The following is a 16,641-nucleotide window of genomic DNA, read 5'->3' on the forward strand; positions in this document are numbered from 1 at the left end:
AAAAGGAAAAGAAAACCATGTAAACGTTAAAACAAGAAAAAACAATATTGTAAAAAATAATAAAAAGAGATAAACAAATTAATTTTATGTTTTTAATAAAATCAATAACAATCTGATAACTATCATGTAAAAGGTGGGATGAATTGCGTTTATTAACCAAGAGGAGGAATTTAATGAAATAAAAAAGGATTCAGCAAATTTTCTAAGGTCACTATTTTTTCGATATAAAGGATAACCGGATGGGAAGTGTTAAAAGTGTGATTGAAATTGAGCATATGATCTGAAAACATCGTTTTGATTGAATGGTTTGGATTTTTTGAATTATAAATATGTTGATTAAACTAACGACCCCACCGATCATTTAAACAGACAAACGCACAAACTCATTGGCAATTTAATTACAAAAAAACAAATCTCCAAATCATTAGGTTTTTCTTTAAAAGTTTTTCATCCCAGTTTTCCCAAGTTGTATTGTCTTCCTAAAATTCACAAACCTAATTTACCTCTCAGACCTATAGTTTCCGATTTGAATTCTCCCTTAAGTAAACTCTCCAAACATATCAGCTCCATTCTCTCTAAGGTTACTGTTTTATCTAAATTTAATGTTTCAATTCTTTTGATTTAGCAAAAAATTTAAAGAATTTACAATTCCTTCCAATTCTTCCTTTGTTAGTTTTGATGTCATCTCCCTTTTTACGAACATTCCTTGGGATTTGGCTTTAGAAGCTGTTTCTGCCCGCTGGAATGATATCCAACCACACACTTCGATTGACTTGGTTTGGTTTAAGACGATTTTAAATTTCATTTTTGTTAACACCTACTTTTGTTTTGATGATCAATTTTTCGCAGATTTTTGGTTTACCCATGGGGTCTAGTATTAGCCCCCCTGTGGCTGATTTAACACTACAAATTTTAGAAAATTTTGTTTTATCTAATCTTTCGGTTCCACCTCACCTTTATTATAGATATGTTGATGACGTTCTGTTGTGCCTTGACGATTCTCAGATTGTAGACACATTAGACTCTTTTAATTCCTTTAACAAACATTTGCAGTTCACCTGTGAGTATGAGTCGGATGACTCTATTAGTTTTTTAGACTTAAGAATCACTAAAAATAAAGTAAACAATTCTGTCCTGACTGATTGGTATCAGAAACCAACGTGGTCAGGAAGATATTTAAATTATTTGTCCTTTCATTCGCGTTCCATTAAAATTCTGTCATTATCTCTCTTATAGACAGGGCTATTTTACTAAGTAACAGTATGTTTTGGGAAAAAAATTTGACTCTTATTCGTTCCGTTCTCAAAGACAATAGTTACCCTTCGCACTTGGTCAACAACATCATTAATAATAGATTAATTTATTTGCAAACTAATTCTAATAATTCATTTTCACCTTCTTGTTCAAATTCAATAGCTTCCTCTTCCGCCCAATACAAAGGAACTATCTGTTTACCTTTTTTAAGCAATTTTTCGTATTTTTTAAAAAAGTTATTTTCTTCAGAAGGATTCCGATTAGTTTTTAGTTTTGATAATACGTTTAATTGCCTTTTTTCGGTTCTTAAGTCTAGAACCCCGTCTGATAGGGTCACCGATTCTGTTTACAGGTTGGATTGCAATGATTGCAACTTGTGTTATATTGGAGAAAGTTCCCAGTATATTTATAAGAGAGTTAATCAACATATTTATAATTCAAAAAATCCAAACCAATTCAAAACGATGTTTTCAGATCATATGCTCAATTTCAATCACACTTTTAACACTTCCCATCCGGTTATCCTTTATATCGAAAAAAATAGTGACCTTAGAAAATTTGCTGAATCCTTTTTTATTTCATTAAATTCCTCCTCTTGTGTTAATAAACGCAATTCATCCCACCTTTTACATGATAGTTATCAGATTGTTATTGATTTTATTAAAAAAACATAAAATTAATTTGTTTATCTCTTTTTATTATTTTTTACAATATTGTTTTTTCTTGTTTTAACGTTTACATGGTTTTCTTTTTCCTTTTGATCAATTCCAGTTCAAGCACTGATGTTCGAGGCGTTTTCGTGCTTCGAGAATTTTGTCCTTGATGCGTCCCCTCCCATTCCTATCAATACGCCTCAGTCGAGTCTGGATGCTCGGTATGGGCGTGTTTCTCGTCTCACAATTATGTATTTTATAACTTTTAGTCAAATTAGTTTCAAATCTTTTAGTTATTCATAATTTTTTCTAAAAAAAAGTTTTTCTTTAATATGTTATTAAGTTTAATTTTTTAAAATAAATTTTTGTTGAGTGTTTTTGTCCTGTGGTGTGTATAATGTTTCTCTATGCTACAATTAATCTATATTGTTGTTTATATTAGTAATAAAATTTTCAAATTGTTGTAGTTGCTGAATGATGACACGCATCTTGTGTCGAAACGTATAAATAAAAGTATTACACTTTATACCTTTTTTATTTCGACGAATGGGCTGCTAGTTACTTTGAAATATGTTTCAACGTCGAAAAAACTATCAAGATATATATATATATATATATTATAATAATATTATAATCTCTCTATAATATCTATATAATCTCATTTTCTGTAGTCTTAACTAAAGATGTGGCGGCAAAGGTGATGAAATTCTCCACGTTAAAAACGATACCCGTGGAGCACCTACTAATTTTATTCACGGGTAAGTCACAACAAAACTAAAATGGAAAAAATGACAATGTAAGTAATTTAAATCCAATTCTTTATTGTTCAGGACGTGTACATATTCTATTTTTTACTGTGATAGATTTAATACTGAAAATTCGAGCCGGACGGTGTCGGGGACGTCGCCTGGACCACAAGCTACTTGGGGCATGCAGTGGCATTATGTGCCATTGCATATGAGGATGAAGGTATAAATATAAATATACGAACTAAAAAATCAAAATCTTATATATAAGTATATATAAGGAACTTATATACAAATTTAAGCAATTTTTCATTATGATTTTTCTTATGGCAGATTGCGAGCTCCAGACAGTTGGAGAAGTGCTGAAAAAGTTCAGGCAGCAATGCCAGCAGAGTGGAAGACGGTGGCTTTGCTGCCGTTTGAAATGCCATATGACGCTAACATATTTATTGATTTATTCAATAAAATCATGATGAATACTCAGGGGCGTTAGCCTACAAATTTATCTTGACAAGGTAATGTAGCATTTATATAATATTATATAAATACATTAGTAAATATACTTAGCTATAAGTTGTTATAATATTATTACTTTAGTCCCGGTACGATGCCGTAAATAAAAAAGGAGGAGGCAGTGCAGTAGCAGAGGCAACAGAGGCGGCAGAGGCAGAGGCAACAGAGGCGGCAGCAGAGGCAACAGAGGCCACCATGGTGGTCGTAGTCGAGGCCAGTCTGACCACAACCAAAGTGCCAATGACCTTACAAAAGAAAAATTTAATTTAGCATCGTCCATTATTAAAACACTAATGAATTTTACATAAAATAAACTGTATAGAAATAAACTGTATAGAATTTCTTGTTATTCTCTTTTCTTATTATTTTCAAAGAATTTTCTAATGAAGAGTAGCTACATAAACTGTGTAGAGTTTCTTATTATTCATTAACAATACATTTCGACTTTATATATACTCCAATTGAAAAATTGGCAGCATTGTTGCGTGCTGCTTGCGTGTGTGTGTGTGATTTAACGAAAGCCCGCGCGACTCAGGCCGTACCACGTTCGCGCAGTGTCGTAGCTGGTCGTGGCTGATCGACGCGTTAGCATGAGTGCGCGCGACACTCGCTCGCTGTTGTAGTTTTTTGTGTGCATGAGTTGTGTGCATGCGATTTTACGACAGGCTTGCGAGGCGTGACATGCGAGCGCGCGCCACTCCTTGTCTCAAGTGGTTGGTTGCGCGCGTGTGTTGTGTGTGTGTGTGCGATTCCATGCCAGGCTTGCAGTCGCGAGACTAGCTCATTTGGAATTTGAGAACGCGCTGAGACGTATCAATTGGTATAATATTATAACGTAGTTGATAATTTCCAATAATAGTTTATATTTAATCATATTATTAATTTAGTGTAATTAGTACGTTCAGTGCGTTTATAATCAAGATTATACAGAAGTAGTATTAAGATAGAGTTTTTTCACGCGGACCGGAATAATATATTAAGGTAAGGCAAGGCATAATATTTATAAGATACACAAGGCATTTTGCCTTGAATATTAATACATATAATATAAAGATCACTATCAAGGTGAGGCATATTATTTATTAATAACTTATTATTATTTTAACGAGTTTTTATGTTTTCGTTTTAGGGTGTTATAGCGAAACTTTTTCAAGTTATCAAGTTAATAATATAACAATATTAAGGTGAGGCATATTAATTATATTTATAAGATACAAAATAATTTTTTTACATAATTATACTTATCCTAATTTAGCCTTATTAAATTTTAGTTTTTTATTTTTAGAATATTTCCTTTGTACCATCTTATATTGTTACAAAAATGGATGTTTTGTCAAGCACGATGATTGGCAATTTTTCTGATGATTCAAATAGTGCTTTAGAATATAGTAAAATCGATAACTCATCAATGAGTGTTACCGACAAAATCCCGAACAAAAATGAGCCATTTTCTTTAGATCTCCAATTTGAGGATTTATTCCATGTTGTAGATGGTACAGTTAAATGAATAAATTTTATAAAGAAGCATTTTTAAAGTGTTTTAGGAAAGCTGCAATATATCCTTGCGATTTGAACTTTCGCTATGCACGAGTAAATAAAAAAAAGTGCTCATATTAGAGCTCATTGTCCCAAAATCGCAATCAAAATGAGGAAAAGGATGTTGGAAATTGCATGATATTTAATGCTCACATTAAATTTGATCCTCATCAAAAAATGATTAAAGAAATTTTAATCATACCTGAAGGTATACTTAATCATGGTACAGATACTAATCCAATTCTTATGTGTAGGGAACTAAGAGAAAAAGACAGAGATGATTTAAAAAAAAAACTTAAACATCAAAAACCGGCAGCATGTCGTCTTGAGCAGTTCGAAGATATGATAACAGAATTTCCTGAATCATATGAAAATTTTGGTAAAGTATACAATCTACCTTCACAGGTTTGCATGCGTCAGGCAAAGTCTGAAGAAAAGAAGAAAAATAAATTCTATCCCGACGACAATGTGGATCTAGTCCTTATGATGTTACGGGAAATGACAATTTCACCGAAAAAGCAAATTTCCACACACCACAGCTATGCAAGCATTCATGCATTAATCCAAGGTTGCAATAATACAAATTTCTTTGATTATAATAATAAGTGATATATATATTTGAATGATAATAGTTAGTTACGGGATCCATCTCGTACACATACAACTATATACGATTGCATACGACCGCAGACGACTGCAGACAACTGCATACGACCGCATGCAAATCGTCACAAAAACGTACCTGTTATATAATCAATTGTTACCTATATAAGAGGCGGGATTTATATACTGATATGATTATTATATATCAAATTGACCGGTACACTTGCTAGTCGGGATTTTATTTTGTATATTATAAATATATTGTAGAATTAAAGAAATAAAGATTTACTTTTGTAACCAAGTATACAATTTTTAATTTTTTACAGAAAACAACATTGCATTTATGTTGCAGTCATTTCACAAAGAGACTGTCATATCATGCAAAAGAATTTGCAAATGGTAATCAGGAAATAATATCGTTAGCTGTAGGTCAATTATTTTTCATTTGGGTGTGAAAGATGTAGAGATTTAAACCATGCTCGAAAAATGTTCACTCATATTGTGTGGATTTTAGGTAGCAAATATCATAATGTACAAATAGATTTAGCAATCAAGGAAATAAATCTATTTTAAAATAATGACTCAGTATCACACAAGACAATCTTGACTGATACTGATGTTTCAGAAATGAATGATCGTGAACCATGTCGAGATCTTTTACGAAATAGTCTATTTTATAAAGATTTCCTTCATATTAAATGCGAAGCCGAAAAGATTATGCCGAAAGAAGGATTTACTAATCGTTTTTGCTTTCCAGGTTTCCTAAATTATGTAAAGGACAGGTATATTCCAATTATACCTTTATGGTCAGGTCTAATGCTAGATAATGACAGAAAACATTTGTATTCAAATACTGCTGTCGAATTATTTTTCAATACATTAAAGAACAGTATCTGCCATGGTAATAAATATATGAAACCGTCACATTTCATAGATACAATTGAACATTTGATGACGCAAGTCAAAAAAAGTTAAGCATGGAAAACAATATTTAAAAAAATGAAAAAACCAACACAGTAAATAAAGTAACCGAAAAATTAAATAAGGGCCATAGCACGACAGTAGATATTAGAGATGTAAAGGAAACATAGAACAAAAAATCTAATAATCCGGTCAATTTTTACCGATGTAGGAAAAATGCTTTTCCTTAATCAAATAACTCTGCTGACTCTAGTACAGATCTAAAAATAGGTTTGTATCCTAACAATAATTGTTAACGTAGCTATAGATTTGCATTTCTATATAAAACCTTCATGTATAATAGGGATATATTGTATACTATAGGATTTTTTGGTAAATATGCCATTAAATTGAATAATTTTTTTACTTTATATGAAAATGAGTGGTTAGATGACATAATCATCGACTCTTACTTAGCATCACTTGAATATGGTAGCAAAAAATTCAACATTTTAAGTGTTCATGAATATGATCATATTATAAATTACTAGCAAACCCGACGAACTCCGTTTCGCCACCAGATGGTTTCGTGAGAAAGATGAAGAAATTTTTTTTTGTTTTATATTTTAAAAGGAAAAATTTGATTTTATTATACAACAGTAACGAATTTATTTTGATTACAAAAATGAAGTGTTTTTTATTTGAACTTCTCTAAGTAAATGAAAGTGAATCCGCAAATTACCCATTTATGGAAGTGATCTTTGGTAAACCACATTTTTGTTTTTTGGTCTGACGTTAACACAAACAAAGCGGATGGTTTTCCAACTCGTGAACAGGCACCGTATAACTGCCCATGTAAAAAACAATGATTTTCTAAATAATCTATATGAAATTTATCCCGCAAACACTAAGCGTTTGGCCTTGCGACATGTTATTGCGAACGCAAGGCGAACTGGATATTGCAATCGTTTGAAGTCAAGCGGAAAACCAGTCAGAATCATTGGTATGTCACCAAATCGCCAGCAATTTTTGATTGAATGGTGAAATTCAGGGCGTGTACATCATTATTCTTTGCGGCAAGAATTGCTCGTTGACTTAACCAAGCATAATTCTGATAATTCTCACTAATGTCATTACTCGAATTTTTAATTACGGTGCGTAAAAATCCAGCAGCTTGCATTAAGGCACGATGTCATGCACAACTAATTTTCTTAGCTATAAACCTTGCGGAGCCCGAGACCTTTCCAACGAATGCAAAATTGTCGAAATCGGTTCGTGCGTTCTGGAGTTATTTCATCAGGAAGGAAAACCCGACTTATTTTTATATATATATATATAGAAAATAATCTATTTGAAATTATTTAAAACAGTTATTGATTTTTATTACTCGAATTTTTAATTACGGTGCGTGAAGTTCCAGCAGCTTGCATTAAGGCACGATGCCATGCACAACTAATTTTCTTAGCTATACCCCTTGCGGAGCCCGAGACCTTTCCAACGAATGCAAAATTGTCGAAATCGGTTCGTGCGTTCTGGAGTTATTTCGTCAGGCAGGAAAACCCGACTTATTTTTATATATATAGAAGACTAGCTGTAAGTGGAATTCTGTCTTAAGGCAATTAAGGCATCGTGCCTTAAGGCAAATTGCTGGAACTTCCCGTACCAAAAATTATTATTTTTTTAAAAACGATTAACATTTTGAAAAAAATTTACTTCGAAAAAATAAGATTTTGGACAAACAATTAGACAAAAAATTACTTTTTTTAAAAAAAAATAATTTTTAATTTTTTTTTAATTTTTTTTTTTTGAAAAAAAAATGTTTTCTTTATTTTGACATATTTTGAAAGATCTAAACTTTTTTTCAAAGCAATCGTACTGCATAAAGACGAAATATCAAACCGCGTAAGCGCCGCGTCGACGTCTAACGCGTAAACATTGGTACGGAACCCATAGGAATGTAAACCAAAATTATACTTATTGTTAAAATCTCTATAAAATATCTGATAATTTGATGTGCATATGTCTAATGATCATTTTTGACCGCCAAATGGCATTTTTTTTTACTTTTTTCATTAGATCTCCGAAACCGCTAGACCTGCCTTTATGAAAATTTGATCGGTTCTTCACCTTGTCAATACAAGTAAAATGTTTTTTGAATTATTAAAATCGGACGCTCCGTTCTCTTAAAAACTGAGTTACCGTTTTCGCCACTTTTTGCCCCGTATCTTCGGAACGGCTAGACCTGCCTCCACCAAAAACTAATCAGCACGTCTCCTTATCAATACGAATCGAATGTTTTTCGAATTATTCAAATCGGTTGATCGATGTTCCCGAAATCGTCGACGAAAATTTGTATCCGCACATACATACACGCACATACATACACACACATACATACACACACACACACACACACACACACATTGTTGATGTTGGGGGGTTTCTCAACCCCTTTCGAAGTATTTTATACTCCGAGGAATAATAAAAAAATTAAATGTATTCAGAAAACAAAAACTAATTGGAAAACTAATATAAATTAAAAATAAAGTTCTTCTTAATCCGTAATTAATAATAAACTAAAATATATTCTATATAGATTTTATATAAATGAAAAACAAAAATGAACACTAATTAATATTGCATGAAAAAATGTTATCTGTTTGGAAGTCCAAGCCGCGGCAGCTATTTGGTTGGATCTGGAAACATCAGCGTAGTCGGTTGGAAATGTTGAAAGGGAATTCGAACACACTGATAACAAAACAAAAACAACTGGCCGACTTGACACACAATAGAAACTTAATCCACTGATAATACTGAACTGATAACAAACACTGAAAGGAACTGAATGTACTGATTGAATGAATAAACCGAAATGAATGAAAACCCCGGAAAGAATAGACTCGAACACTGATAAGGAACTGAAAGTACTTGAACGAATGAAAGGCACCGAATGAAACGACTCGAACACTGAAGGGAACTGAAAGTACCTGAACGAATGAAAGGAACCGAATGAATAAATTTGAAAGGTAAAACTATTGCCTGCATCGGCCTTTTTATGAGTCAGAATTGCCCGATTGCCTAAATTTGAAACGTGTTGTCCAAGTAGAAAAACAAACCTTTTACAGGTCCGACAACCTACACAGGTGCGGCGCAAACATTTTCCCCCGACTAAAAGGTTAGCCTTTTATACTTCTGAAAATACTCGAAATTGGTACATAGTGAACCTCATGATTAGGAAGGATAGAATTGCCAAAATAAATTCAAACTTTCATTCAGAGTAGATCGGTTACGGAAGCCTGACCTCGCGCCAGGGTCCCGCTCTCGCAACCTACCACATTCACACAATCTAGATTGCGGAAGTTTTATTTTCGCGCCAGGGTCTAGATTATTGGACATTTACAAGAATCTTCCAGAGACTATGAGGGATGTTCTCATCGCCCTGGAGATTGAAAATTTGGCAAAACTATATATAGAAGCAAATATATCATGAGATAGAAAAGTTTTTTTTTTTTTTTTGAAATGAATAATTCAGATATAAACTATTGAAGAGGTAGGGGGCATAGTTTGACAACAGGCCGCTTGATTAGGGTATTTCCCGTTTTTACCAATGCTACTCGAACCACTCCATCGGAGCCCGGAAAAACCTCTTCAACTCTTCCCAACCCCCAATGGAGCGGACGCGCATTCTCTTGTTTTACAACTACCAAATCACCCTTTTTAATAGGATTAGTGACTGTATTCCATTTCTGTCGGACCTGTAGCTCGGTTAGATATTCCACATTCCATCGCTTCCAGTAAGAAGCGACAATATGATCTAACAAATGTTTTCTTTTAGTCAAATTCAAGTTTTCATAGTCAACGGGCAAATCCGACAGAGGCTCTTGCATTAAAAAGTGCGCAGGCGTAAGAGGCTGAGGGTCCGACGGATCATTGCTCAGCCAACATAACGGTCTTGAATTCAGTAAGGCTTCGATTTGATTGAGGACTGTATTAAACTCTTCGTAGGATAAAATTTGCAACCCTATAACTTTAAACAAATGGGTCTTCACTGATTTAATATTCGCCTCCCATATACCTCCAAAATGTGGGGCAAACGGTGGATTAAATTTCCATTGAATATCATGCAAAACCAATAATTCATTGAAACGCTTTTTATACTCTTCGGAATTTAGGAGGAGGAATAAGGAATCAAGAGTATTTTTGGCTCCTATAAAATTGGTTCCACGATCGGAGTAAATACATTTAATAGGACCACGCCGGGCTAGGAATCGTTTCAAGCAATCTAAAAATGTATCGCTTGTTAAATCTGAAGCTAATTCGAGATGTATCGCCTTAGTGGCTAAACAGATGAACAAGCATATATAAGCCTTGTAGGTTCGAGCGCCTCTGTGACGACTCATGGAGATATTGAAGGGGCCTGCATAATCAACGCCGACGTTTAGGAAAGCTCTACTGGCTGTTATGCGCGGTACTGGTAAGTCGCCCATGAATGGAAAAATGGGTTTCGGATTCTGTCGAAAACAAGTTATACACTTGTGAAGACGATTACGAATTATTGCACGAGCCGACAAGATCCAATATTTTTGCCTCAATAAAGATAATACTAAGTTTGATCCAGTATGTAAATTATTAATATGGTAGTAATCTATAAGACAATTTACTACTTGGTCTTTTTTTGGCAAAAGAAATGGATTGTTATTAGTTGTTAATCCTAATCTACCTTTAACGCGTAAACAATTATTAGAATCCAAAACCACATTTAGTCGGCAAAACTTCTTCGAACAAGACTTTCCGTTCGTTAATAGTTTGAATTCTTCGGGAAAATGATGTTCTTGGACTAAACGAATAATAATTACCTCGGCTTGTTTCAAATCTGAAGTCAAAAGTCGGTTTCGATTTGTTATAATTTTACAAAACTTCAATATATAAGCGAAAATTCTTACAAGTTTGCACCAATTAGAAAATTTTTGCGTTAATTCATATAAAGGATTGATCGATGGTATGACACTCTTTACTAATAGAACGTTAGCTTTTCTTTCTTGATCAATATCTCCGGAAGGTTCAACCGTTTTTGCAGGCCAAGTTGATATAGGACCGTTTAACCAATCCGGCCCAAACAACCAATTCTTATGTTGGATAAAATCCTTAGGTCGAAGACCTCGAGAAACACAATCGGCTGCATTTTGATTAGAAGGAATATGAAGCCATTGTGCATTAGGAATGAGATCCCGTATTTTTGTTACCCTATTGACTACAAATGTTTTCCAACGAGTAGCCGGTCCTGCTAACCAGTGAAGGACAATCATAGAATCGGAAAAACAGTAAATGGAATCAAAATCTATACTATGTTGGTTATTCGTTAATATAAAATTCTGAAGTTTTGACAGTAAATGACAGGCACAAAGTTCAAGCCTGGCTAATGTTTGGTTTTTAATCGGTGTTACTCGTGATTTTGAAATCAATAAGAAATTCGGATTGCCAAGAGATTTAATATAAACTACCGCTCCATACGCTTGCTCTGAGCTATCCGCGAAACCAAATAATGTACATTTGTTTTGTTTTGACGTTTCGAGATAACGCGGAATCTGATAGTTATTAAGATGCTCTAATTCGGAATATACGGCTAACCATGATGTAATAATAAATGATGGTAATTCCTCATCCCAATCGATTTTTAATGTCCAAATTTTTTTCAATAATATTTTTATCTTAACAACTATCGGAGTTAGGAAACCCAGAGGATCCCAGATTCGCGCTATTACTGAAAGAAGTTGTCTCTTTGTCCATTTTCTCCACGTAAGCTTTATTTCGAATGAAAAATTATCTGATAAGGGATCCCATTTTAATCCTAATACCTTTGTAGAAGATTCCATTTGAAAATCCGATTTAGAGAAATGTTTATTTTGTACATCAGAATCAGGAAAAAGTTTACGCAGATTAGAATTATTAGATTCCCACTTTTTTAATTCAAAACCACCAGACGATAATACAGTCTGCAAACCTTCGCAAATGGTTTTAGCGCTATCCAAGGAGTCGATACTTGTAACCACATCATCAATATAGACATCGTTCTCAAGAATTCTAGAAATAGATTGAGAATATTTGGAACATTCGTCTCGGGAAAGTTGTTTGATGGTTCTGATAGCTTGAAAGGGAGATGACGATAGACCAAAAGTTACAGTATTTAATTCATAGATGCCAATGGGTGCATCGGGAAACGGTCTCCATAAGATTTTTTGATATTTTCTATCTTGTTTACGAACCCAAATATTACGATACATTTGTTTGATATCAGCTGTTAATGCTATAGGCCCGAAACGAAAATTTAGAAGGATTGAACAAATGTCGGTTTGTAATTTAGGACCAACATGCAAAATTTCGTTCAAGGAAGTGAATTCTGAATTTTTCGCAGATGCATCAAACACAACGCGTAAAGGCGTGGAGGAACTTTCTTTTTCGACTGCAAAATGTGGAATATAATATCCATTTTTTATTTTAATAAAATCATCGACTTCCTGATCTACCGGACAATAATCGACAAAGGATAATTGGTTTTGAGTCAGGTAATCTTCTATAACGGCGGCATATTTTTTATGAAATTCGGGATATTTCAAAAATTTATTTTCAAGCATTTGGTATCGCTTTAAGGCTAAATGAAATGATTTGTATAAATTCCTGCCTTCACTTTTAAAAGGCAGCGCTACTACATATCGTCCATCTGGAGATCGCGTAGTAGTTGTAGTAAAATGATTTTCGCATAAATCATCGTTAGAAGAGGGGATTATTTCGGGAATGTCTTCTAATTGTAAGAATTTATTCATTTGTAAATGAAAATCTGAATCTGAAACATTACATAAATTAGTAGAAGTGCCGGTATTTTCATATAAATCAGGAATGGAACCTAATATTAGATAACCCAACCGGGTTTCTAGGGCCACAGGTAATCCTTTATCATTTTTAACCTGATTAGTGCCAAGAATTTCGCCAAAAACATCGCAACCCAAAATTCCGTCGACCTCCTGGGGTGTATGAAAGTTAGGATCCGCTAAAGGATAATTCAGAAATGTTTTGATGGATGAAATCGGAATGGTAATTTGTGGTTGCTTTCCCACTATCTCGTGTACTACGTATGCACAGACCGATAACTGATAAGAATCGATTAAAGATTTCAAAGTGAAATTAACTAATCCAATAACTTTATGTGACGAATTGCCTAACCCGATCACTTGGGTTGATATTGGAAGAATTTGTAAATCAGCCTTTTTGCACCAATTTAATGACACAAAATTTCTATCGCTTCCCGAATCAATAATTGTACGTAATAAAATGTTTTCTTTTCTAGTAGTAACTTTTACTACTGCTGTCGGCAATATGGTAATATGATGTGCAATTTTGTTTTGATTAAATGCGCATAAAACCGTACTATTTGATTTTGAGTTAGAAAGATTATTTTGATCCGTACTCGCAAAATTGCTGCCAGTATGCAATAGCGAGTGATGTCGTTCGTTACATAATAAACAGGTTTTATTCGATCGACATGTAGTCGTTATCTTATGACCCAAACAATTGTCGCATAAGTTTAATTTTTGAATAAGGGATCGCCGATCAGGTATATTCAATGAAAGAAATTTCGAACAAGTAAACACTCTGTGTTGTTCCCGACACACAAAGCAATGGTTATCATATTTATTTTTTAACAAAAATGACCGGCTAATTTTTGTGTTTTTGTAATTGGGTTTGTCATTAGTGAAATTGTTGCTCATACCATATACTTGATTTTTTGCCTGTTGTGATTTTTGAAGAAAATGCAGGAGGTCTTGATATTTGGGAAACTCACCTTGATAAAAATGCTCGAATTTTTCTTGTAACAACGGATCGAGTTTCGAGAATGCTAGTGACGTAATAAGGAAATCATAGGCGTCGGGAATATTCAATTGGGAGAGCGCTTGCACCGCGGTATCGAATTTTTCAAGGAATGAATTTATTTGTCCAGATGAAATGGTTTTGAATGATAATAGTTGTTTGAAATAATTTGTGGCTAAGTAGCGTTTATTTTGGTATTTTTTGATGAGCGCTTCCCAAAGAATTTGATAATTATTTGCGGTCGGTAGTATCGAATGAAATATTTTTAATACCGGACCCTGTAACGCCCCTTTTAAAAAATGGAATTTTGATACATTATCTAACTCGGTATTTTCATGAATTAGTGAATTAAATGTTTCATAGAATAATGGCCATTGTTGAATATCACCTGAGAATTTAGGTACTTCAATGGACGGTAAATGTTGTTTGGGTACAACGTCTTTAATTGAAGAACTATGCACATTTTTATTCTCTAATAATTTCTCAGCGTGTTTTATTTTGGCGTACATCGTTTCAAGGGCCTTTATTGCAGAATATTCCGGAATAAAACTAGGATTATCTAAATATTTTAATTTGTTTATTTCATCACACAATTGAATGAATTGTTCACGAGCATTTTCAGAAATGTATAAATTTTCGAGAAATTGTGTCTTGTTTGATGGTACATCAATCTGTTGTGATAGATCGTACGTTTCTTGCACAATTGAGAAGTACGTCTCTCTTTTGGCGGTTAGACGTACAATTTCTGCACCAATATCGATTTTAGGCCCCATTATATATTTTTGTTTTCTGTATACACCCAATTAATCCTAATAATAATTAGGATCCGGCTCGAAGGACCAATATTAGTTTTCCAATTAGTTTTTGTTTTCTGAATACATTTAATTTTTTTATTATTCCTCGGAGTATAAAATACTTCGAAAGGGGTTGAGAAACCCCCCAACATCAACACGGTCCGTATTGGAAATTCATTACTAGAGCCCTAATACGGCTTAGCCACAAATTATGCAGGCCCCTTCAATATCTCCATGAGTCGTCACAGAGGCGCTCGAACCTACAAGGCTTATATATGCTTGTTCATCTGTTTAGCCACTAAGGCGATACATCTCGAATTAGCTTCAGATTTAACAAGCGATACATTTTTAGATTGCTTGAAACGATTCCTAGCCCGGCGTGGTCCTATTAAATGTATTTACTCCGATCGTGGAACCAATTTTATAGGAGCCAAAAATACTCTTGATTCCTTATTCCTTCTCCTAAATTCCGAAGAGTATAAAAAGCGTTTCAATGAATTATTGGTTTTGCATGATATTCAATGGAAATTTAATCCACCGTTTGCCCCACATTTTGGAGGTATATGGGAGGCGAATATTAAATCAGTGAAGACCCATTTGTTTAAAGTTATAGGGTTGCAAATTTTATCCTACGAAGAGTTTAATACAGTCCTCAATCAAATCGAAGCCTTACTGAATTCAAGACCGTTATGTTGGCTGAGCAATGATCCGTCGGACCCTCAGCCTCTTACGCCTGCGCACTTTTTAATGCAAGAGCCTCTGTCGGATTTGCCCGTTGACTATGAAAACTTGAATTTGACTAAAAGAAAACAATTGTTAGATCATATTGTCGCTTCTTACTGGAAGCGATGGAATGTGGAATATCTAACCGAGCTACAGGTCCGACAGAAATGGAATACAGTCACTAATCCTATTAAAAAGGGTGATTTGGTAGTTGTAAAACAAGAGAATGCGCGTCCGCTCCATTGGGGGTTGGGAAGAGTTGAAGAGGTTTTTCCGGGCTCCGATGGAGTGGTTCGAGTAGCATTGGTAAAAACGGGAAATACCCTAATCAAGCGGCCTGTTGTCAAACTATGCCCCCTACCTCTTCAATAGTTTATATCTGAATTATTCATTTCAAAAAAAAAAAAAAAAACTTTTCTATCTCATGATATATTTGCTTCTATATATAGTTTTGCCAAATTTTCAATCTCCAGGGCGATGAGAACATCCCTCATAGTCTCTGGAAGATTCTTGTAAATGTCCAAAAATCTAGACCCTGGCGCGAAAATAAAACTTCCGCAATCTAGATTGTGTGAATGTGGTAGGTTGCGAGAGCGGGACCCTGGCGCGAGGTCAGGCTTCCGTAACCGATCTACTCTGAATGAAAGTTTGAATTTATTTTGGCAATTCTATCCTTCCTAATCATGAGGTTCACTATGTACCAATTTCGAGTATTTTCAGAAGTATAAAAGGCTAACCTTTTAGTCGGGGGAAAATGTTTGCGCCGCACCTGTGTAGGTTGTCGGACCTGTAAAAGGTTTGTTTTTCTACTTGGACAACACGTTTCAAATTTAGGCAATCGGGCAATTCTGACTGATAAAAAAGGCCGATGCAGGCAATAGTTTTACCATTCAAATTCATTCTTTCCGTGTCTTTCATTCGTTCAAGTACTTTCAGTTCCTTATCAGTGTTCGAGTCTATTCTTTCCGTGGTTTTCATTCATTTCGGTTTAATTCATTCAATCAGTACATTCAGTTCCTTTCAGTGTTTGTTATCAGTTCAGTATTATCAGTGGAT

At 34.2% G+C, this 16,641-nt stretch overlaps 2 protein-coding genes and 1 long non-coding RNA gene across 3 annotated transcripts; 2 read left to right on the forward strand and 1 right to left on the reverse strand.

Moving 5' to 3' along the window:
• The first annotated feature begins 4,120 nt into the window (after positions 1-4,120).
• Positions 4,121-4,508, forward strand: LOC113380440. Its single transcript, XR_003367409.1, has 3 exons — positions 4,121-4,147; positions 4,296-4,350; positions 4,452-4,508. It is a non-coding gene; the product is annotated as an uncharacterized LOC113380440 (long non-coding RNA).
• Positions 4,509-9,744: 5,236 nt separating this feature from the next.
• On the reverse strand, positions 9,745-14,841 carry LOC113380441. Its single transcript, XM_026619680.1, has 2 exons — positions 14,457-14,841; positions 9,745-12,665 (listed from the first exon to the last, which is right to left on the reverse strand). The coding sequence occupies exons 1-2, from the start codon at positions 14,839-14,841 to the stop codon at positions 9,745-9,747; spliced, it is 3,306 nt and encodes a 1,101-aa protein (XP_026475465.1).
• Positions 14,842-15,096: 255 nt separating this feature from the next.
• LOC113380442 lies at positions 15,097-15,957 on the forward strand. Its single transcript, XM_026619681.1, has one exon. The coding sequence runs from the start codon at positions 15,097-15,099 to the stop codon at positions 15,955-15,957; it is 861 nt and encodes a 286-aa protein (XP_026475466.1).
• The last annotated feature ends 684 nt before the right edge of the window (positions 15,958-16,641 follow it).

Source organism: Ctenocephalides felis, unplaced genomic scaffold (assembly GCF_003426905.1).
Source record: "Ctenocephalides felis isolate EL2017-DRISC unplaced genomic scaffold, ASM342690v1 CF-g0.4_SCAFFOLD_02140, whole genome shotgun sequence".
Lineage (NCBI taxonomy): Eukaryota > Metazoa > Arthropoda > Insecta > Siphonaptera > Pulicidae > Ctenocephalides > Ctenocephalides felis.

Excerpts from the sequence above, each read along its gene's own strand:
- LOC113380441 (XM_026619680.1), bottom strand. The coding sequence starts at position 14,841 with ATGGGGCCTAAAATCGATATTGGTGCAGAAATTGTACGTCTAACCGCC. Across the intron at positions 12,666-14,456 it reads TGAAGTACCTAAATTCTCAG|TCGAAAAAGAAAGTTCCTCC; the intron begins GTGATATTCAAC and ends CACATTTTGCAG.
- LOC113380442 (XM_026619681.1), top strand. The coding sequence starts at position 15,097 with ATGAGTCGTCACAGAGGCGCTCGAACCTACAAGGCTTATATATGCTTG.